Source organism: Adiantum capillus-veneris, chromosome 8, assembly GCF_014529385.1.
Source record: "Adiantum capillus-veneris isolate H3 chromosome 8, ASM1452938v2, whole genome shotgun sequence".
Classification (NCBI taxonomy): domain Eukaryota; kingdom Viridiplantae; phylum Streptophyta; class Polypodiopsida; order Polypodiales; family Pteridaceae; genus Adiantum; species Adiantum capillus-veneris.
The window spans coordinates 67,357,618-67,382,215 of record NC_140938.1 but is presented as its reverse complement, the minus strand read 5'-3'; the positions used below and the strand labels follow the sequence as shown (position 1 = coordinate 67,382,215).

The following is a 24,598-nucleotide window of genomic DNA, read 5'->3' as shown; positions in this document are numbered from 1 at the left end:
GAAAGGAAATATTCCATAGTCGGGAGGAAATTCAGAACTCTGTTAGAATTGTGCACAAGGATGAGAAAGCACTTGAATGAAGATGTGTATGCATTGTTTTCAGCTTATAAGGTTTTATTGAGTTTTTGGGCAGGTTCACACATCTTTTAAAAAAAGACCAGCTGCCCACTTAATAAGTGGCAGCCCTCAATTAAAACAAGCCATAAAATTTCAGCGCTCTTTCTTGGCAGCCCTCCCTCTCTCTCTCTCTCTCTCTCTCTCTGTGGCGCCCCTCTCCCCCCTCTATTCCTGTCGACAAGGTTGCCTTTACTTCTGCCGACTGCCAAGAGCAATAAAAGTGAACCCCTCTCACACTCAATCACACTGAAAAGACCAGCGCTAGCAAGAAGAAGAGGTTGCTGCAGATTTTCAGCCATGAGGTCGACGTCGTCAGACCCAAATAACTAGTGCACGTGTGACTATGCATGAGGCACAATTATTTCAAAAAAGCAACTGATAATTATCCATCACGTGACCACTACCTAAGCTGCTCGATACCATGAAGGAACTATGTCTTGCACAAACTTGACAATGGCATCGTCCGGCCACCTTCTCAGATTGAAGACCACTCACAAGCGTGGGAAGATTGGGAGATGGAACATGCCACATTCTTTTAATCTAAGCATGGCAAGCAATCACTACCATTAATCCATACATCTTCACTTTTAAAGAACAATTAATCTGGAAGAAAAGTCAAAACGATGCTTTTAAAACACAACATTGATTGCATAATGATCAGACAAATCAAGAAACATGATTTGATAATGAGATTTTTATTTTTGTTTTTGACAAGCTCAGCCATAATCCACATTGTGAGCGAGAATGGTGAATAATTTTTTCCAAATTCGGCTAAGCTGGCAGTAAAATCATGTACAATATTTATACAAGTGATCCTCAAGTAATCAAAAGATTATTGTCACAAGAATCAATATCAAGGAAGCCAAGTTTTGGGTTCAACACCAAAAATGATCTTCAATTGACTTGGTCAATTACACCAAATTAGAACCTTGAAGAAGATTAAAATCAGGTACAGGTTGCAAAGACAGGAAGAACGCATGTAGAAGAGCAAATGAAGGGCCACTTCTCCTCTTTTTCGACAAAAGTAATCCTTGCTCATGTTCTCTTCTCAATTGTGACCAATAAAAGAGATAAAAATGCTCCAAGCCACTCCCATGACGCTAGTAGCAGCCACCTAAATGAGCCAAAAACATGAAAAAGCACTCTTATGAAAAACATTCATACCAACGTATCAATAGTCGCTCGAGCAAAAAAGCTACACAGCATTACATTTGATAGTTTAATTCATGTAAAATATTTGTAACGTAAGCGCAATCCTAGGCGTCATAGCCTCTTGTGAAGAGCTTTCTTGAGCTCTCTACCTTGGAGAGCTCCAATAGGCTTACCCCCCAACCATAGGAGTCCCTCTTCTATAGCCTTGGCTGTTCACATTTGGCTGGAGACTGGCCAAGTATGCCCACACCTATGGTGTGCTGGGCTACACACCCATGTGGACTCCACCCCCAAACTCTGCATACACTGTGCTCTACGCACTCTATCCGTGCATGCCATCTTTGCTCCATGGTCCCAATGCTATAGATGACATGACAATATTGCTGCTAGTAATTGTTCTTCTTCCACTAAGTGCATAAAATATGACATGGTAGATGTATAATATCCTCAAAATGGCAACAAAAGCCCTTTATATTTTTAAACTCAGAGGAAGCAACTTGAGCTTAAAAGGAATGTGTGTGTGAGAAAGAAAGAGAGGGGGGAGAAGGGAAGAAACGCACACCACCCGACCTCCCTTTTTTTTTTTTAAAAGGAAACCCCCCCCCCCCCCCCCCCCCCCCCCCCCCTTCTTTGGTTTCTTTGTTTCCTGCTTTTCTATTTCCCTGATTGCCATTTACTACTTTCCTTATTTACAAGGAAAAATCTCCTTATTAAAATAAACATCTCAAGGGCACATCCTCAAGATAAATCTACAAAGCTGATCACCACAGACATGGGATCCCCAAAAGATCCCACCTTTTTTATGTTCCCTTTTGTTGCTCGTCTGCCTGTGTGTGTGTGTGTGTGTGTGTGTGTGTGTGTGTGTGTGGGGGGGGGGGGGGGGGGGGAACATGTAAAGGTTGGAGAGAAAATCTTTAGGGGTTGAGCGTGTGTTGTGTGTGTGCGCGTGCGCGTGGAGCTTCTTGGGATCTAGGTAGTGTTGAGCAGCTATTTGCTTAGAAGCACACCCTGGCTCCGATAGCCAGGGAGCAGCTGTTACCTTTGTGTTTCGTCTGCCTCCATCCACAAGAAACAGTTGCTGGCAGCCACCACTATCTAGCTCTCTGTGTGTGTGTGTGTGTGTGTGTGTGTGTGTGTGGCCTCTGGGGGTCTAGAAAGTGAAGATGTTTGCTTCAAATCATGACAGACAGTCCAGCGCGGCTACCACCACTTGTGTTCCGTCATCCTCTGCCCTTTCAATTGCCGCAGTCGGTGCTCTCTAACTTCCGTGCATGATTGACTAGTAATCTGTTTGACAGCTTGACTGCGAGATAGCACCTAGTGGCTCACTGCTGCTGTCCCGCCCCCTCCCCCTGCGTGCCTTTTGGCTACCCGCCCCTACGCTCCTTCCCCCTCGCTCCAGCCCCGCCTGACACCGCTCCCCTCGCCCTACCCCCTCCATGCTACCCCCCCCCCCCCCCCCCCCCCCCCCGCCCGTTTTTTTTTTCTTCCACCCCGGCAGCTCCCTGCAGTTCGGCCCGTTCGGCATTGAATCATTCCTTGGGGCAGTGCTCTGCGCGCCCAATTGCAACGCCCTCCCGTCGCCCTCTTCTTACGCCACAACAATAGACACAAATGGAGGCTCCAGCTTCGCCACAGAGGGACTCGCAAAAAGCCCCCTCGCCCGACCCCGTTGAGCCCACCATTCGACTTGCTCTCTCGCCGAGAGAGCAAGCGAGCCTTGCCGCAGAGGTAGAGCGATTACATGCGACTTCGGTCATCTGCAAGATTCTCGGCACCCGACCTAGCAAAGGAGAGCTGCGAGACCTTCTCCAAGCCCGCCTTCTTGCACACGTGGGCAAGATCTTGGATGTCCAGATTCTCGGACGGGGTTACTATCAGATCGAGTTTGAGACCTCCGAGATGGCGTCCAAGGTCATAGCTATGAGTCCACTGGCCACCCGAGCATCACGTGCCCACTTTCGACAATGGCAACATGGTTTTGACCCGGCTTCGGATGTTCTAGTAAAAGAGGCAGACATCCCCATCTCAATCTGCTTTCCGGGTTTATGGAGGGAGTACTTACCACTTCTTTCCAGGATCGGCTCCGCCATTGGGACTGTCCTGGAGACACCTTGTACGGCAGCATCAGTAGCTGCCAAGGCAACTGGCATTCCCTCAGTTCGAGTTTTGGTCAGAGATACCCACACCCTCCTGAAGGTTATCCTTTTGCCTCGGGTGAGTGGGGGTTGGTTTAGACAGAGTGTGGAGACTTGGGCCTCCCGAACCAGTGCTTCATTTGTCGACAGATGGGCCATCTAGCGAAGGCCTATCCACGGAGGAGGCCGCGACTTGCACCACAGCCTCAGCCCCAACCTGCCAGGGCTGGCCCGCAGCCACAGTCAGCGGCACAAAGCACACATGCAGAGCCACCCTCCGAGCCTGGGGCTCCAATGAAGGAGGGGTGACAACAGGCCCGTGGTCGACGACGCCAGGGGCCACAGCGTCAGCCTTGCACTCAGAGTGGCCCTCAGGTGCCTACTCATCAACAGTGGGTTCCCACCAGGAACCGCTTTGGTCCTCTTGAGCAGGAGGAGATCCCTGCGTCAACCCCCACCTCCGCTTCACCCTCGACATCCCCTCCCCTCCCCCCCCCCCCCCAGAGTTCCCTCCCTCTTTCTCATCCTCCCCCCGCCTTCTGCTCCCGTTGCCTCTCCACCTCGCCCATCTACGTCTGTCGACACATCCCGCCCCTCTTCTCCTCCGCTCCCCCCAGCTCCTTCTCCCCCCCCCCTCCTCCTCCTCCAGTTCCACAGTCGACTCAGGGGGCAGGTCCTTCTCCGGCGGCTAGGAGATCTCTTGGCAGCGCCTGTGCCACGAGTCGCCTAGCGAGAGAGGGTCAGCCTTTCTTACGGCCCCCTTTGTAGATTCAGACATCTTCCCTTGCAGTTTTCCCTCGTGGTCTGACGAGCATTGACATCCAATGCCGCTGGGACTTCTTCGACTACGAGTTCACTCGTTTTCTCGGCGATCCCGCAGCAGACCATGAGGCAGCCTGCTTCAAGGTCCATGCTTTGTTCCTTGCCGCTAGGGGGACAGAGGCCTTGGACTCAGCAGTTGGTTTCTCCTTCCCCCTCTGTGTCAAGGCCGAGACAGAGTGGTCCCTCGACTCAGTGTTGGGATGGTTGCATACACAGGTCCTAGAGTTCTCTCACCACATGGGAGAACTTGGAGTTACAGATATGCTGCAGACTTTGTGGCCATTGGCCAAGTTTGCGGTGACACCCCCAGACTCAGCAAGATGTAGGCACATTGTGGTGTACTTCTTTGCTGGTACGCAGTGTTTGCCTTGCTATGTATACATTCATGAGGACTCCTGGACAGAGGAGGTGGCTTTACGCACGGCTCGCTCTGCTTGGGCTTGGGCTTGGGCTAGACACTCACTGCAGTCACGCCTATCTACAGCTGTAACAGACACTCCAAGTCAAGAATCAACCGCGACAGCACCAAATAACCACTTCAAAACAATTCACAGATCACAATAGATTTGCACTAGCCTGGCGGAGTTCCGTGCCTAGAGATATTGGCCCCAAAGACTGGCGCCTCTTTCGGTATTTCTTTTTGTATTAATCAATCATCAAAGTACAAGAGAGCGGTTAGGGTTTCACTCTTAGACTCTGCGTCTGGATGCTCTGAGAAGTGAGGCCCTCACCACTAATTTAAAGGTTACAAGGGATGCCCAAAAGCAGAGCCCCATAAGCTTCAAATCAAAAGCTATTGCTCTCTCTCTCACAGAGAGTCAAAAAGAAAAATTTGCGTCGCTCATCATTTTCCAAAAAAAAATAAAAAAAATCGGATGCGGATTACTCCCCATCCAAGCCAGCCTCGAAGATAGCCTGTCTAGCTGCTGCGGCAGCATCTGTTCTCTCTTGCTCCCCATGAGGATCGTCTCATGGAACGTGCAGGGACTAGGTGGGCCCCAGTTTCAACGTCAGCGGGGCCGATTGCGTCAGGAGATTCAGCGTTGCCTTGTGGGAGGAGAGATTGATCTCCTTATGCTTCAGGAGCACCATTTGTGTGAGAGCCGCATTCGGCGATGTGGTCAGATTTTGCGTGGACGATATGATACCTTTTGGTCAGTTGCTTTTGGACCTGGAGGCATCCAGGGTGGGGTATGTATGACTATTGCGGACTCATTGCAGCAGGCCATTGTGGACAGAGGGATTATTGTGCCAGGCAGGGCTCAATGGATTACTATGCAGTTTCAGGGTGGCCTTGTGGGTTTCCTGAACATCTATGTGCCCAATGTGGCGAGTGCTCGTGCAGAGTTTTGGTCACAGATTGTTAGAGTCTTTGCCGCAGGCAGATCTTTGGTGTGTAGGAAGGGACTTCAACATGTTGGAGGACCCTTCTGACAAGATTGGTGGCAGCCATGCTACTGTGCATGGAGTCGAGTTGGCAGCTTGGGAGAGGTTGTGCATGACTTTGAGGGTCTCGGATACATGGCAACACTCTAGTTTTGTGAGGCCCCCAGACAGTCTTGCCTTCTCTAGATCGGACCGCAGAGTGGGAGGAGTGAATCTATCGCGGATAGATCGCTTCTACACTAGTGACCACTTCAGTGACTTGGGGGGATCAGTGGGCATCCTGGCAGGGACCTCCTTCTCGGACCATGCACCAGTGATCCTCACAGTGGCAGATAGGCAGAGGAGTGGGAGCACGATGCTCCGCATCCTAGAGAGGGTCTTGTTGGACTCAACACTCAGAGAGAGGGTAGAGGCTCTCTGGACAGAGGGCATGGACAGATAGGATTTCACCTGCAGACAGAGTGGCCTCAGGCCTAGCTCAGCTTAGCCACTTTTTTCTTCAGGAGTCTCTGGCTCGGCGGGCTGCAGGGAGAGAGGCGGAGCAGCGTCTCAGACGGGGCATTGCTTCACTACTGAGGATGCAGGAGCAGCATCCAGAAAATCCATGGTTGGAGGAGCAGTTACAGCAGGCTGGACAGGAGCTTGCTAGCACAGGGGAGAGGTGTCATGAGTTTGCCTTCCACCGACAGGCATCTCAGTGGACTCAGGTGGGTGACAGAGTGACTGGTGCTTTTTTTGAGACAGTGGGACCTCGGCACTCGCATGTCAAGGTCAGTCAGCTGAGGAGGCCCGATGGGTCAGTTGCTTGTGAGCCCGAGGATATGCGTGCAATTGCTACTGACTTTTACCGTGAGTTATTGTCGGCTGAGCCCCAGTCAGAGCGGCAGGATGCATGCAGGGAGCAGGTTTGGGCACAGATGCCATGTCTTGTGACTGAGAGAGGAGATGCATCAGGCTTGAGCTACCACTTCAGCTTGAGAAGCTGCACACGGCTTTAGGGCCCTCCCCCGTGGTAGCTATCCAGGTGAGGATGGGTTGACTCCCAGCTTTTTCTTAATTGCTTGGCCCAGATCTCTGTAGTGCTTTTCAGTACATTTTGCACACAGGAGTGATGCCTGACAGCATGAGTGAGGGCCTGATCTACCTCATTCCCAAGGAGGGTGGCTCCTTGGATGAGATTCGACAGTGGCGCCCCATCACCATCCTCAACTCAGCCTACAAAATTCTTGCCAAGGCTCTGAGTTTGAGAATTCAGCCACTTTTAGAGAGCCTTATACATGGGACTCAGACAGGTTTTGTCAAGGAACGCAGTATCCTTGACAATATCTTTACTTTCTGGGAGACTTCTGCCCTAGCACGGCTCCGTGGTGAGGACCTCGCGATTCTTCTTCTCGATTTTGAGAAGGCATACGACAGAGTTGACTGGGACTTTCTAGAGGGCACTCTGTGCAGGATGGACTTCTCAGATGCTTGGATCAGAGGGGTGTCAGCCCTGTACAGACAGTCTCACAGTCAGGTGCTTTTGGCAGGAGGTAGAGGTGACCGCTTCATGCTTACACGCTCAATCAAACAGGGCTGTCCTCTTGCCCCCTTTCTCTTTCTGTTCTATGCGGAGGCGATGAGCAGATTTTTGGTGTCACAGCAGGTTGGTCTACGGGGCTTAGCACTCCCTATTCGGGGAGATGAGCTACTGGACGCTGAGTTTGCCGATGACTCAGCCTTGTACTTGGATGGCAGGAGGCCAATCTTCACAGATGTGAGCAGGCTGTGGAGACCTTCAGTTGTGCATCGGGCGCACTGATCAACTGGAGAAAGACAGTGGCTTTCTCGGTTGGTAGTGCTCCTGTGCCAGATTGGATGCCAGGAGAGGGTTTCAGGTGGATTCCCCCAGGGACTGCAGTTCGGTACTTGGGTTGTCAGGTTGGTCTGGACTTGTCTCCCGAGCAGCAGATTGCTCCCCTCCTCCTGTCCATCAAGAGAAAGTTGTTACACTGGAGCTCAGCACGACTTTCTTTGGCTGGTAGAGTAGTAGCTGCCAACCAGGTGTTGTTGGCGACTATGTGGTACATCACTTCCTGTTGGATCTTCTCGAGTTCTTGTATCAGCCAGGTAGAGAGGCTGATCAGAAACTTCCTTTGGTCAGGACGTGACACTCAAATAGCCCGAGCCAAGGTGGCTTGGCAAATCATCACGCTTCCTTGTTCTCAGGGAGGGCTTGGGATCATTGATCCAACACAGCAGAGCAGAGCCCTTCTTGGGAAGTTCATAGTTAGAGAACTTCTTCCAGGTGAGGAGCCCTTGAAGGAGTTCTTGCTGCAGAGGCTTCGTGCCAGGGTGCCTCAGTCAGAAGGTCCTTGCCAACCTTCGACCAGATGGATCTTTACCGAGATGCGCAGAGTTGGTTTGAGCAGGAGACTGGAGGACCGCTGCGCTCTGAGTTTGCTTCGATCTTGGGAGCTCTTACGGCATAGTCTGGAGCAGAGACAACCGACGTGCACGGAGGAGCGCCTACGGCAGCCCCTCGTCTGGAACCCCATGGTTAGCACTCAGAGAGGCCACTTGGTTGGTAGTCGGCCTCATGTTTCCTGGGGTCCCATGGCAGCAGGTCCAATGCGCTCTCTAGGTGATTGGCTAGAGTTCACAGGTTTGTCAGAGGAGGTGCAAGGTCTCCAACTACAGGGCATGAGAGGGGTGCAGAGCATGTGTCAGGACATCTCAGAGTCAGTTCCAGCTGAGTGGCTCACGCCTCTCGAGCCAGTAGCACCCCGGTGGATGGGAGCCTTCATACGAATGGAGGTTCTCATTTTAGTCAGGGCCTGCTCAGAGACTGTCCCAGCCCTTTTCTTCGAGCTTCAGGGTGGGGGACAACTACAGCGAGTTGCAATAGAGGCCCCGCAGGTGGCAGAGTGCTGTTTCCAGAGGATCCGAGTTGTGGGCATCTGTGGGAGGACTTGCGTCATAGACCCTGACCCAGCAGCTCTTGAGACTAGACACTGGAGGCTATGGGCTTGGGAGTGTTGTCCACTGGCACAAGTGCAATGGGATCCTAGTGAGTGGCTATGAAGGGACCCCTTCTCTTTTGCAGACCACCCAGGAGTCCCTTTCTTCTAGTACACTCTTCGGCTTGGACGTCATATACTTGCAGCACAGAGAGAGGCCCGCCCCGTTGCAGCACGTCATTGGCAGGAGGAGGGCCTCACAGTCGAGTTCTTGGCAGCCTTTTGGGAGAGGCTGTGGGACTCCAGACAGTCGAGACGCGTCACCTTTGTTTCAGTGGCTGGTCGCACACAGAGCTACAGCTGTAGGGAGTTGGCTTGTGCATAGTGGTCTCTCGGCCGCATGTGCAACCTGTGACCATTTGGTGGAAAGTCAGCATCACTATCTTTGGGACTGTCCTTCGGCCCAGCAGGTGTGGCTACGAGTTCTTCGGCTGATGCCTACTCTCTCCAGGGCTAGACAATACACTTGGGGGGCAGCGGCTTGGTCCACTCTCGCGGGCCCGGCACTTCAGTTTGAGCTATCTTCCACCAGCAGGATGATAGTGATACAGGGGGGGCGACCTACACTCCAGCCTGCTACAGAGCTTACTCCACAGGAGTGGTGCAGTGAGAGAGAGGAGTGTTGGGAGCTCATCAGTGGCCTGACACTCTAGTTCATCTGGCGGGCCCGCTGTTTCCACATCTTTGAGGCTCGTCCTGTGCCACCAGCAGAGACTGTTCGTGACTTTTGGCTAGAGGTGATCCATACTCTCAGAGGACAGCTTGAGGGACTACAGGGCAGCTCTGACGACATGAGGGAGTGCCGCGAGGCTTTCCTTCGACTCTGGCGCCCTGGGCCTTTCTACACCATTGTCCACGGTGTGCTCAGATGGCACTACCGTCCACCTGTGTGGCTCTTTCCTCCTCCCATCTCTTGATTTAGCCTCATTGTATATATGCTGTTCTTTCATTGGGAGAGTCTCCCCATCATGTTTTTTGTAGCCCTCTCTTGCAGAGGTGGTTGTAGCCCTATGGGCAGTTTTCATTAACTAATAGAAGGATCTTGTTCTCGGGGAAAAAAAACTTTTGTGCAGGATTTTGCCTTGAGTGCCAGTTTTCTTCTCTCTCCTCGTTGAGAATGGGGCGGCCCTTTCTCGAGGATCCTTTGCAAGCAGATCTTTTCCTAGCACAGCTCAAAAAGTTTCTCCTTAGTCCTGGTTCAGCTGCCCCTTAGGAAGTTCATCAGCAGCCACCTTGAGAAAGCCTGTTGCAAATTTTCCTCCAACCTCCCTTGGCTTTGGTTTTCCTTTGCCTTGTTGGATATCTTTTGTAAAGTTCCTTGTAGCATCTTCACCCTCAATCCTCCTCTCTATTTGTACATTGAATTTCTACCTGGTGATCCTAAATAGTGAGCCTACCTCATCTCTAAGTGACACGTGAACATCATTTTAAGGCCCACAGACAAAAGCGGAGCCACAGATCGGCGCCCCTGATTTACAAAGTGCTGCCCCAAATACCTGAATTTACAAAATAGATTAAACTCACATCATGTCTTTATTTGCAATATCAAGCCAATCCCCATATATTTCAAAATGGCTACACAACTAAAGTGGTTAGGGTGATGTCTTGGGCTCAAGTCGCAAAGGGTCAAGGAGTAGACGCTGTACAAATTTACTTTTTGGCCTGAATTTACAAATCAGGCCCAACGTCACAAACCTGCATCAGATGTCCCTCGTGCTCCAACCATTGATCCCCTCCAACATGCCTGTGTGACTTAGAGAGGAGGCAAATACGCCCACTCTGTTAAGAGTTCAGATTTCTTGACCAGTGGTGGCTCCACTATTTCCCAGAAGCAGATTAGGGAGTGTGCTGTTTGTAACTGTGCCCGGCTGTATCTGAGGTAGACATATGTCATGTGCCCACTTCACTTGCACCATGTGCACACGCTTTTGCCATAGTCTAGCATCACTCATATACCTAGATGAATCCAGGATAAGCCGAGATTTACACTTGAAGGAAAGTGCAAGGTATAGACACATGGTAGTCACCCACAAGACAATATAACCATCAGCTCCATCATGCATAGTATTGACTAAGTACCACAACATCCCCACTAACGTCGTCAATGCCAAATAGTAGGTGTAGAACTAGGTACTAACATATGCTCCCCAACACAACACACACCACACGCGCACACACACATGAGCCTAGCTTAGGATTGAGCCTGGCACTTTGTGAGCCTCTAGCAGGACGTGCATGTCCAGGCCGGTCATAGTTGCATACCCTCTCTTGTACAAGAACAATCATTTCATCATGCAATCCATTACATCTAGACCATTGTACCAGATTTGTGCAATCTATAGCATAGACCTCTCTCGCCATAGAGAGGGGGGCCATTGAAGGAGGGTTTGAGAACCGTCTGGTGTCGTCTCTCTCTCTCTCTCTCTCTCTCTCTCTCTCTCTCTCTCTCTCTCTCTCTCTCTCTCTCTCACACACACACACACACACACGCGCGCGCGCGCACGCACACACACATTTCAACACTCTCATTCACAATAGCATCCACTTTGTTTGTGATCGAAGAAGAACAGAAGGCTCTCCCTTCCATAAGTAAAAGGAACCCTTGAGCACAATTCAGGGCACTCATCCTGAGCACTCTCAACATTCTCTTCCGCTGCACCTTACATTGGTATCAGAGCTTTGCGCGTGCTTCAGCTTCGCGAACTTAAGGCAAGAACCTAAAGAAGAACCCCAGAAGAACCAAGAACCATCAAGAACCCAAGTTGAACCAAAGAACCTCTCCCAATTTTTTTTTCGTGAAAGCATCTTTGAGTCCCAACCATGGACTTGCCGGGTCCCATCTTCATTGCCATGTCTTTGAAGGAAGATCGACATCGGATACACGAAAACCCAGATCTTGAGCACCAAGATGAGTACCAAGATCTCCTAGCCTTGTATGCGAATATGGAAGGAGTTGGAGCAAGATCCCTAGCCTCTTCTGCATTCACATTTGCATGTAGTGTGCATCCATTTCCCTTGTCATTGAACCTTTGGGAAGGATCTCGAACCACACGTCGGTCCATCAGCATCGGTAATGTTTTCACCACAGTTAGTGTTCGGGGATAGCTCTTGCTACAGCAGGCAGAGTCACCAATCTCTGGTATAGAGCCCAGGTTGATATTCGGCAATCGTAGTAAGGCTGGACAGTGACCCTTACACGGTGTTTGCATCGCCAGCACTACCCACATCACCCACAATACCATTTGTCCCTGGTTTCGGAAGAATCTGCATTGGTTCGTGCATCCACAGCATCAGAAGCATTCATTAGTCAACATCAAAAGCATTCATTAGTCAGCATCAAAAGTACAGATAGAAGTTCGGCAGTTGTGCCTCACTTTTAACAGGGGGGGAATGTCACGTGCGCACTTCACTTGCGCCACGTGGAGACGCTTTTGCCATAGTCTACCATTAGTCATAGCCTAGCTTTGGCTGAGCCTGGCACGTTGTGGGCCTCTAGCACGGCGTGCATGTCTAGGCCAACCATAGTTGCATACCCTCTCTTGCACAAGAACAATCATTTCATTGTACCAGATTTGTGCAATCTATATCATAGACCTCTTTCGCCATAGAGAGAAGGGGCCGTTGGAGGAGGGTTTGAGAACCGTCTCTCTTTCCGTAAGTAAAAGGAACCCTTGAGCACAGTTCGGAGCACTCATCCCGAGTACTATCAACATTCTCTTCCGCTGCACCTTAAATTGGTATCAAAGCTTTGTACGTGCTTCAGCTTCGCGAACTCAAGGGAAGAACCTAAAGAAGAACCCCAGAAGAACCAAGAACCATGAAGAACCCAAGTTGAACCAAAGAACCTCTCCCAATTTTTTTCCTGAAAGCATCTGAGTCCCGACTATGGACTTACCAGATCCCATCTTCATTGCCATGTCTTTGAAGGAAGATCGACATCGGATACACAAAAGCCTAGATCTTGAGTACCAAGATCTCCTAGCATTGTATGCTTTCAAGTGAAGTAAAGTGTCCCTTGTGTTTGTGTGCAAAGTACTAGATCCGAGCAAATCCTTATTCTTCCGCGGCACCTGACAACATACTTGTTCTCGACGATGCACTCCAATGTGTTGCTCACCCGGTAGGCTAGCATGAGGCGGGACTCCCGTTCCTAGGGTTTCCCGAGGTCAGAGTTTCGAGTCTTCTGCATTTCTGCTACTAAATATGTGTGTCAGGTCCCTTTACATATTTAATAGCATTTTCGGGCCATTTATCACGATCATGGGTTTTCTACAATAGGTGGGGCAAATTTCCTATTTCCCTTTATATGCAACCCACCCCCTTGTACTTGCTGCTAAATTGGCTTTGTCTGACACAAAAATATTTCTAAATGAATTATTGGAATTTCCAGTGAGGATTTTTCTCACTGGAGACATCTGAGTACAGATATTTCTAGTGCATCATTGAGAGTAATGACAGGAGCACTATAAACGAGAATATCTGTAAGGCTACTAGGAACGGGTACTTCTGATGCGTCACATCGGATGGGTGACAAGAATCGAGAAGAAGTATTCGACCATTCGGGAACGGACATCTCGGATATGTCATAGGATGGGTGACATAGAGCATCGCGAAGGAGATTGTACCGTAAGTTCGGTAGAAAAGGACTAGGTGATGGGTATTCCTTATGCATCACAAGGTGGCTGACGGGGGCATCAAAAAGGGAATATTCCATAGTCAGGAGGAAATTCTGAACTGTGTTAGAATTGTGCACAAGGATGACAAAGCACTTGAATGAAGATGTGTATGCATTGTTTTCAGCTTATGAGGTTTTATCGAGTTTTTGTGCAAGTTCAGACTTTTTTTTTTTAAAGACCAGTCTCCCACTTAATAAGTGGGCAGCCCTCAATTAAAATAAGCCAAAAAAATTCAGCGCACTTTCTTGGCAGCCCATGATCTCTCTCTATCTCTCTCTCTCTCTCTCTCTCTCTCTCTCTCTCTCTCTCTCTCGGCAAAACACCAGTGCTCTCTCTCCCCCCCTCTCTGGCGCCCCTCTCCCTCCTCTATTCCTGTCGACAAGGTTGCCTTTACTTCTGCCGACTGCCAGGAGCAATAAAAATGAACCCCTCTCACACTCAATCACACTAAAAAGACCAACGCTAGCAAGAAGAAGAGGTTGCTGCAGATTTTCAGCCATGAAGTCGACGTCGTCAGAGGTGCCCTTGGCTGCCCCGAGCGTACCAGGACCCAATGCACGAGTTCCATCGCGAAGAAGTGGCTACAGAGAGAGCTTCCATCCCGACAAGTTGCTGTTTTTCTCTGTTTTCAGCCCATAAACGTCATAGACGGGGTTGATTTACGAGAAGAAACCCGAGAACACACCTCTTCTATGTGTAGGATTGGAAGAGACGTTTCTATGTATAGAGATCTCCTCCGAGAAATTGCTTTTTCAAGAATCGAGTTGCCTTTCGAGCGTTGAGACTTCGAAGGTAACCTTTTCTTGTTATGATCTATGAGTATTTGTTTGTAGGTGTACTTCCTCATCGTGAGGAAGTAGGAACAAAGGAAGGCACAAGCCTTTGAAGGAGAGAAGCATTCTGAGGAACTAGAGCCAGATCAGGCCAACGGTTTCGTAAATGGAATTTGGGAGTAAATCCACGGATCTGAGAGTGGTAAGACTCTCGAGTTGTGATCCAGTAGTTGAAGATTCCCAAGGAAGGAGTTCATGTCCGAGAAACAAGAGTTGTTCTGCACGAAGAGGACTCCACGACAGAGTCGGAAAAGACTTGCAGGGATGTCATGCCCTGAGTTTGGAAGGTGAGATCCCGAGGCGAGAACCTTGGTTCTCGAGGATTCAGAGTAAGGATCGAACGTTCCTTGGAATAGGGTTTTGTCCTAGGAATAGGAAGCTGAGCCTTCCAAGAACCATCGAGTCTTATTCTAGAACCAGCCCATTTTTTGTTCCCCAATCCTGAGTCAATCTTCTCATTCTCTATCTCTCTCGCTCTCTCAATTTCTCTCTATATACTCTATTTCTCTCTCGCTCTCTCTATTTCTCTCTATATACTCTGGCTTCAATATTAAGTGATAAATTCTATTTATCCAAGTATATTTTAGGGAAAATTACCAAAATACCCCTCTAATTTGAGGAAATTCCCAAAATACCCCTCAAATTTCAAAAATTCCCAAAATACCCCTGATATTTTGTCATAAATTCCCAAAGTGCCCTTCAAATTTTCCAAAATTCCCAAAATACCCCTGGTTGTGAGAGTAAATTTCTCGAAAAATAAAATTTTTTGTGGGTCTTCACAAGAAGAATGATTATCTATCGTACAAGATGCTAAAACTACAATTTGGGTTGGTTACGTAGGCTTTGGAGATGGATTGCTTCATTAATTTTAGACATAATTGCCTTTTTTGCGATGGTAATTGGTGACAAATTACAATGCTGAGCACTCAAAAACGGATCTCAATTGTCAAAAACGAATGAAGATTAGAAAATCTTGAACAATCCAACCAAAATAGATACAAGGGTATTTTGGGAATTTCCTCAAATTAGAGGGGTATTTTGGTAATTTTCCCTATATTTTATATTGTTATGCGCTCCTGTTTGTGACAGTACTTTTGGCATTCCAGCTTAATGCAAAGTTCTAGTGTTTGGCCTCTCTCTCTCTCTCTCTCTCTTTTATTCCAACGATCTCTCCATCCCTCTCTAGCGCTCCCTTTCCCCTCTGTGTTGAGCCCCTACACCCGTGGTCTCACGCGTCCTTGTCTGCCCGTGCCCGTTTGGTGGGCGGTACACGCTAGGAGCTTGTGTACGAGGAGATCTGTCGCAATAGATCCGAGATCTATTTGGTTGCCCAGTCCTGAGAGGAGGTTTCTCGCGGTTGCAGACAAGTTCATCACCCAATTCACCCTTTTTTGTTGCGCCTTTAACATGGTATCAGATTTGCGATGATTCTGACACAAATTCAACTTGTGATGACGAGGTACATCATGTGGATGAGACCCACGGTGGTGGTGAACCACCCGTCAATGAGGAGTGGGGAGATTCATCCCAGTTGGAGTCCGGGGTAGGTGATCAACCAATCAAGATACCTACCCTCCCTACCTTTCCCTCAGTTAAATGGAGACAACTATGCCATTTGGAAAGCAACCATGATGGCGGTCTTCAACTCTTATGAGCTTGAAGGATTTGTTTCAAGCAACTTTCAAAAGCCAAAGGTCCTTGCGGGAGCGTTTTGCGTGTCAATGCTCGAATCCGGTCTTTCATTATCCTCAATTGTACAACATCAATTATTAGTCACATACGCTTGATGAAAGACGCAAGGTTGATTTGGGATCGGCTTTCTTCACTTTATGATCGAGTTTCTCCAATGAAACGGATAGCCCTCGAAGTGCAGTTGAGAAGCTAAGCTTATCAATTTAGAGGATAAAGCCATCCAATTTTTGGCCCAATTACCTCCTCGGTGTACCAACTTCTATTATTCATTGATTACGAGTGGCCGGCTAAATACTATCTCTTGGGATGAGATTGTTTCAATGGTATTGGACCAGGAGGAGCGGTTCAATTCGGAGAAGAAGTCACGCTCCGAAGCCTTGACCGGTTCTTCCAACAACAAGAAGCAGAAGGGTAAGAAGAAAAGCAACACCACCAAAGACAAGAAGAGTAGAGATGCTTGGACTTCTTCGGCAGCAAAGGTGCAATCACCAACCTTTGTTCATTTGGAGATTCTCCCCTCACAGGACTCTTCAAGGACATCAGAGGATGCGTTGGACTCTTGTGGGTCGAGATGGTCGTGATTGGATTTTGGATAGTGCTGCCTTACAACACCCTCATGAAAGATCTTTTATCCAGCATGCGGCAACGCTATGGACCATCTTTATTGGCGAAAAATCTGAAATTCCTATTGAGAGCGAGAGATCTATGGAGTTGATTTCTGACGGGAGAGGGGGTATGCATACCTCCAAGGTGCTTTATGCTTTGAAGCTGGGATTTCATCTTATCTTATGTATGTGCACAAAGTGTGCAAGCTTGGCATTGAGGTGATTTTTACAGAGGATGCGGTACCTATCCGGGATCGTGAATCCGGCAAGGAGGTCAAAGGGGGCTCAATGGAGAACGGACTCTGCAAGCTCCATGCTCTTTCTTCGATGACACAGATACCTACAGGTGATCTTTGGCATTATAGATTTGGTCATTTAAACAATGATGCTCTTCGGATTGCTTTTCGTTAGCAGGTGCTTACAGGCTTACAAGATGTTGGGAGTTCGCATGGAAAATGCATTACTTGCATTCTTGGGAAGCAACATCGAGAATCTATTCAGAGGCTTGCTACACGCCGAGCCGTTGCCGGTTTGGAGTTGGTTCACACCAACCTTTGTGGATCTATGTAGACCCCTTCTCTCAACAAGGCCGTCTATTTCATGTTGCTTGTGGATGATTTCAGCCGCTTTACTTGGGTATACTTTCTACGGCACAAGTATAAGGCATTTGGCCTCTTCATGAATTGGCCTTCTCTTGTGAAGAAGGAAAGCAATCATGTGTTGAAGACTATTCGATCAGACAAAGACGGGGACTTTTCCTCCAAAGCATTCAATCAGATTTGAGCGGACAATGGCATCAAGCGAGAGCTTGCAAATACTAGATCCCCTTCCGAGAATGGAGTTGTAGAGCGGAAGAATAGGACAGTGGTAGAAATGGCACAGACCATGCTTGAGCATCGAGACTTGCTAAAGTCTTTATGGGCAAAGGTAGTTGCGATGGCAATTCACACCATAAACCAATCTCCAACCTCTTCAGTTCCAAGCAAGACTTCATTCGAAGCTTATTTTGGTTAGAAGCCCGATGTCTCCCATTTTCCGATCTTTGGGAGCGATGCATATGTCCATGTACCAAAGGAGCAAAGGGGGAAGTTTGACCCCAAGTCAAGGAGAATGATTTTTGTAGGCTACAACTCTCTTTCCGAGGGATATCGACTTTATGATCCAGATAAGAAGGATGTTGTACTCATTCGTGATATTGTCTTCGATGAGTTTTTACCTTCAAAGGGGGCTTCTACTCCCAAGTCTTCCACGACAACCACTGATTTGCCGATACTTGGAGACCCAGTTTCTGTTTTGCCTCTTGATGAACCCTCTTCTCCTACCCTTGTCCCTTAAGCTTCGGAGGAGAATGCACCCATTCTAGATGATGCAAATGACACTAGTTCTCATCATAGAGCAGAGTTCGAGCCAGATCTACCAGTAGCTCCTCCCCCGCGGAACAAGTCAAACAAGTTACTGAAGTGGCTACTGGAGACTTTGCGAGATTCAACAACTTCAAAATTTCCACCCGACTCGCGTGAAGACGGTACTCCACATCGATCTCAACGACTTCGATTTGCTGAGGTAGATGAAACTTTTATTACATGTAAACTATGCTTTGATGTCGACAGTTGATCAAGGACAGAGATCCTCTGACAATTGAGAAGGCGCTTTCACAACTGAAGTGGAAATTGGCCATGCAGAAAGAACTTGATTGCATCAAGAAGAACACTTGGCAGTTGATTCCGCGGCCTACCAAGTGGAAAGTGATTGGTGTCAACAAATGGGTCTACAAAACCAAGTACAAATCTGATAGTTCTTTGGACAAGCACAAGGCAAGGCTAGTTGTCAAAGGCTTCTCTTAGAAACCTGGTGTAGACTATGACGAGACCTTTGCACCGACAACGAGGATGGCGACCATACGAGTAGTTTTTGCCCTTGCTGCCTTTTTCGGGTGGCCGGTTTTTCAGATGGATGTTGTTTCGGCATTTCTCAACGATGACTTAAGGAGGAGGAGGTATGTGGAGCAATCTCCAAGGTTCGAGGATCTAGACTTCGCAGACATGGCTTGTAGGCTACTAAAGGGCAGATTGTTACTCTTTCTTCCTACGACACTCTTTTCGATGATCTTTTGCAGATCCAGATTTATACATCTACCGTGAGGGAGGATTGGTGACACTTGTTATCCTCTATGTGGACGATCTTGTGATTACAAGTAGCCATGTTGGGCACATGCGTAGTACTATGGAGACCTTGGCTAAGGAGTTTGAGATGACAAATTTTGGCTTGCTTCACTACTTTCTTGGATTGGAGATATGGTAGATAGAGGGGGGCATCTTTCTCTCTTAGGAGTGCTATATCTAAGAAGCACATGGTATGACTCAATGCAAACCTATCTAAACCCCTACAAATACCAATCAAAAGTTGTCACCATATGCTTCCCCAGATGTAGCAGATGCTGCAGTTTTCAAAACCTGGTTGGTTCTCTCATTTGGGTTCTCAACTCCTGGTTTGATGCCAATTTCCCAATGGGACTTCTTAGTTCTTTCATGTAGAAACCGACAAGTTACATTTGGAGTAGGCTCTTCGGACTATGAGATATCTAAAGGCAGCAAATTCATTAGGCATTCATTATGCGGCTGGAGGTAAGACTCCCAAATCATTCTACTAGGATGGAGTGATTCAGATTGGGGTAGATATCAAGATGGAAGACGATCAATTACAGGTTACATCTTTTCTTCGGCTCGGGAGCAATTTCCTGGAGCAACAAGAACCAACCTACATTTGCCTTAAATTTTCCACGGAGGTAAAGTAAAGGGCTGTTTGTAGTGCTACTTGTGAGTCAATGTGGATACGGAGGCTACTTTTGGAGATGGGTTTTCTCCAGCAGACGACCATAATGTACTCTGATAACCAAAGTTGTATAGCCATTGCGAGGAACCCGATGTTCCATGCCTAGACCAAGCATATAGAGATACAGTACCATTTTGTTCGTGAAAAGACTAAGGATGACTCTATCCGACTAGAGTACATGCCAACTTCGGATAACACTACCGACATCTTGATTCTTCACCAAACCTCTTCCACAAACAACATTATCCTCTCATGCCAGCTCCCTTGGACTTGTTTCTTGTCCAAGATCTGAGATGGGGTGTTAAGAGTTCAGTTCCTATCCGGTGGTGGCTCCAATATCTCTGAGGAGCAAATTAGGGAGTCAAGGCTATTTTGTGGCTATGCCCGAACGTCTCTGAGGTAGACGTACCTGTTCTCGATGATGCACTCCATGGTGTTCCTCACCCAATAGGCTTGCATGAGACGGGACCCCCGTTCCTATGGTTTCCCAAGCTCAGAGTCTCAAGTCTTCTGCATTTCTGCTACTAAATATGTGTGTCACGTCAATTTTAGCGAGTTTCCATGTTTATTAGCATTTTAGGGCCATTTATCAAGATCGTGGGTTTTCTGTAGTAGGTAGGGCTAATTTCGTATTTGCCTTTGTATGCAACCCACCCCCTTGTACTTTTGGCATTCCAGTTCAGTGCAGAATTCCAACGCTTGGGCTCTCTCTCTCTCTCTCTCTCTCTCTCTCTCTCTCTCTCTCTCTCTCTCTCTCTCTCTCTCTCTCTCTCTCTCTCTCTCTCTCTCTCTCTCTCTCTCTCTCTCTCTCTCGTGTTTTGCACTTTGCTAGCGTTTTGCATTGTGTGCGCCACATTTTCTCTCAGTGGCATTTTTTCCAATGATCTCTCCATCTCTCTCTAGCGCTCCCTTTCCCCTTTGGGCGTACATGCTAGGAGCTTGTGTACGAGGAGGAGATCCATTGGCTGCCGGATTCCAAGAGGAGGTTTGCTCGCGGTTGCAGACAAGTTCATCACCCGATCCACCCTTTTCCGTTGCACCTTTGACACACCCATAAGTCTCACATGCATGTCCGGAGGGGATCAACAATTAAGAGCACAAGAGCAAGAGGGGCATCCAATGCAAATTTGTGAGTTCAGGGCTGATTTGTAAGGTGAGGCAAAAAAGAAAATCCATGTCCACTCCTCGACCCTCTACGACTTGAACCCAAGACATCACCCGTAGGATCTTTGGTGCCCTAACCCCTACACCCGTGTGCCTGTTTTGAGATATATGGAAATTGGCTTGTTATTGTAAATGAGGACACGACGTAAATTCGAAATTTTTTTGTGAATTCCGGTATTTGGGCGGCACTTCGTAAATTCGGAGCAACGATTTACAGCTCCGCTTTCGGCTGCGGCCCTTAAAATGATGTTCACCCTTGATCTCTTCCCACCATGCCCGTGTCACTTAGAGATGAGGGCCTATTTGGCTCTTTGTTTTCGTCGATGGTGATAGTTGTTTAGCAAGTTCGAGGTGCCGATTTTCAGAAGCTTCTGGAAGTCCCTTCTCCCTCCTATAGGTGGCCAAGCCGCTTTGAACTCTTTTCGGGAGCCTCCCCATGCCCTCATGCACACATAGCCTTTTGTAACAATTTTTACAGTTTTTCAGTTTATAGCCTTTGGGCATGCTCCTATGTATTACAGCTTTGTACTACTGTAGGGACTGGCAGGGTGAGCATCTCCGCAAGCTTTTTAACCCCATAGAGCCAATTTCATTTAGCCGAAAAAACAAGAAGATGAATCGAGAACATCCAATTTAACCTTTCATGGTCGTCACTCACAATACAATATACCAACAAAATTCGTCATGCATAGTATTGACACACCTCTCTCATATACATGCACGCATTCACAAGTTTAAGGCGCTTTGGAGCAAAAATAGTATGATCACAACCAGAATATCGAAAGTTGAAAATTAACCTGTAATTGAGGTGGTATGAAACCAAAATTGATAAGCTGAAATGGTACCCACACTTTCCAATTTGCAACAACCAATTGCAGCCAATCCTGCAACACTCACATATTAAGTAAATTACAACCATCACAATAGCAACTACCAATGTTCATCGCACATTCAAGGAAAGAGAACAGCCAGAAGAAACCTTTCTCAGCTTTGCCTCGATTTCTTGCTGCCGTCCTTCAAATGTGCACAGTGCAATAAAGAGACAGACAACTCCTAATGGAGTAAAAATGATCTGCCATTACCAAAAAATCTCTCTCTCTCTCTCTCTCTCTCTCTCTCTCTCTCTCTCTCTCTCTCTCTCTCTCTCACACACACACACACAATGTTGGGCTTAAGTCACATGCATTACACATGGCCACCAAGGGGAAGATTTGGGGCTAAATTGTGCTCCCAATGTGAGAGGAATGAAGGGCCGAAAGCTGGCTGCGAGCTCTCTCTGGTATCTATGATTTCCCGAATGATTAGAGCCAAGGCCTCTGTACCACACGCGATTGCCCGAGCGGAACTAGCGGCCCCTCCGTTAGAAATTGAAGCTCTTACCATATCAGTGTCCTTTATGCATGGTTTGTGGGATACAAATAATTGCCAATATACTAAACTGGCCCTCGAATCCTCTCGACAATTAGCAATGAAAGGGGATACATCATGCTGGCATGCGCAACTGTCCTCGTGGTTTCAGAGACATGGGTTCAGTATGGAAAGATTACCCCCCTTCCAATACTCTCTTGAGGCTCCATCACTGGCAATTACACGAACAGAGATTAATAAAATCATCCGACAGGATCTTATACAGTTGGATACTAAGAGGACATGGGTAGACCCTACACAAGAACTAGGCACGAAGATGGCCGAATACAAAGAAAACTTCCTACAACTATCTGAAGATGGATTTGTGATTCGCCCGAGTTACATGGATACCCACCTGTCTCATGGTTTGAGACGTGCTATTGGTCAGATTCGCACATCCTCACACCAGTTGGAAATTGAATTTGGCAGATTTAGGGGAATCCCACCTAAGAGCAGAATTTGCAAGTTGTGCGGGATGGAGCCGGAGACAGAATTACACTATATATGCCATTGCACAGTATACTATGAGATACGGGGGCGTTTTCATTGCCTCTTTAAAGAAGGCTTTGGACCTCTAGATAGGATCATGCAATACCAAGATCAAAGATGCTTAGGCTTGTACCTACTGGAACTACATCGGCACAGGGATAATCTAATGAGAAGACAAAGAGCACTACAGCCTCAGAAGCAGATCACAGATTTCTTCGGATCGAGAGAAGCAGGAGTGGACGGAGAAACAAGAGGCCAACAGCCAGCACAAAGGAGTACCAATATTCATACCAAAGGCACCCTAATTGACAGAGAGACTGAGCTTAGGAAATCGAGACGACCACAACCAAGATGCAGAAGCACACTCCATCGGAGGAGACTACAACAAAGGATTAGAAGCATTCTAGCCAGACACCTAGAATGCTCCTAAGAAGTCTATTTACTACTTTGTATTTAGTTTTTCACATTTATTTTCACTCTTTCACACTTTTCACACTTAGTACTTTAGTACTAAGGTACCCAGACATTGTAACAGATTCACCACTTTTGTATCAATTTGGTCTCATAGGTCATTCTGGCCTTTTGAAGACGTTTAATATAACATTTCATTTCTCTCTCTCTCTCTCTCTCTCTCTCTCTCTCTCTCTCTCTCTCTCTCTCTCTCTCTCTCTGTGGCATTTTTTCCAATGATCTCTCCTTCTCTCTCTAGCGCTCCCTTTTCCCTTTGGGCGTACACGCTAGGAGCTTGTGTACGAGGAAGAGATCCATTGGCTGCCGGATTCCAAGAGGAGGTTTGCTCGCGGTTGCAGACAAGTTCATCACCCGATCCACCTAGAGCACAAACGCGGATCTTGACTCACAGAGGGTCCCCAAACTTCAACCCCATAGAGCACAGTCGAAGCTACGAGGTATCAAAGAGCCAAAGCTTTGTTCGAGGTTTCTAGAACTGAACTTGCTAGCACATCCTCTCCAATCCTCCCAAGGCCGCACACACTCTGGTCCTCCCAAGGCCGCACACACTCTGGTCGGTCTAGTCTCTGCTTTGTTGGGGGTTCTTGGAGCTGAACTTGTGAACACATCCTCTCACGAACTGAGCAGGGCAGCGAGCTGAGCTCTCCTACGTGCGACCTCTCCTACGCGCGAACTGAGCTACGCGCTGCGCGCGACCTGACCTCTCCTACGCGCGAACGCACTGGGTCTCTGCGCGCACAAATGCACACGAGACAATAAGCCTCCTCACGTCGTCTCTCTCTGTCTCTGCAGCAGGGCAATAAGCTGTGGCGTGAGGGAAGAGCAGCGTGAGGGCAGCAAGGCAGCGAGCTGTGGCGTGAGGGAAGAGCAGCGTGAGGGCAGCAAGGCAGCGAGCTGTGGCGTGAGGGAAGAGAAGCGTGCGGGAAGGACAGCGAGCGACTTGCACACAAGCCCTCTCCTTCTACGCGTAGAAGGATTTCTACGCGTAGCAAGTCCCCGGCACCCCTCCTTTACCTACGCGTAGAAGGACTTCCCATCTACGTTAAAGTTTAAAGGTTTTTAAGCTTTGAAATAAACTTTTAAAGTTTAAAGGTTTTTAAGCTTTACAATAAACTTTTAAGTTTGCCTTATTCTCAGTCCCTCACCCTAGTACCCTACCCCACATTTGTGGGGCGGGATCGATGGATCCGCCAAACGACGGCTACTTTCAAACGGAGAAACAGAGATATTGTACTATCACCACGATCCTTACGAGTTGGGAAAACCTCCAGGATACATGATGAGCTACTGATGGAGAAGGTCCAGGTGATGCTCAAATCAGAGCTAAACTATATGAGGGATGACATCAGGAAGGAAATGCACGCGAACGCTGAGAGCTACAGGAACTCCATGTATGGAGACATGATGAGAGAACTAAGGAGAGAGATCCGGGGGGTACAGAATGAGGAAATTCAGATCGTGAAAACGGAATTACGAAACCTAATCAAGGCCGAAGTAAATGTAACAGAATGCGTTATGCAAAAGAAACTCGATGTTTGAAGCATGAAGAACAAATATGGAAAAGCACATGGGGGAAAAATATGCAATAATCGAGGAGCTAAAAGGAGAACTTGCGGCTTGCAAATCTGCAACTAAGGAGAAGGGAGACGACCAACCTTCGGTGCTGAAGGAGCTCGAGGACATGAAGGATCATATGAAAGCTCTACGGGAAGGAGATGAACAGAAATCGAAAACGGCATCTTCATGGGCGGAACGTCTGTTAAAACTTAGGAACAAGAAAAGGTTGATGAAGCAGAGAAATGGATTGAGGATGCG

General features: G+C 48.0%; 1 protein-coding gene across 2 annotated transcripts in view; it reads right to left on the bottom strand.

Moving 5' to 3' along the window:
- Window positions 1-783: 783 nt before the first annotated feature.
- Window positions 784-24,598, bottom strand: part of LOC147452288 (uncharacterized) — a 75,790-nt gene continuing 51,975 nt past the window's right edge. The window contains exons 5-7 of one of the 2 annotated variants that reach the window (XM_086518044.1): window positions 21,396-21,488; window positions 21,214-21,300; window positions 784-1,231 (exon numbers count right to left, since the gene is read on the bottom strand). In XM_086518044.1, the coding sequence (XP_086374170.1) occupies window positions 1,166-1,231; window positions 21,214-21,300; window positions 21,396-21,488 (246 nt within the window). In that variant the 3' untranslated portion in view covers window positions 784-1,165. Of the gene's footprint in view, window positions 1,232-21,180; window positions 21,301-21,395; window positions 21,489-24,598 lie in introns of those variants that run through there. The other variant, XM_086518045.1, reaches the window with a different exon arrangement.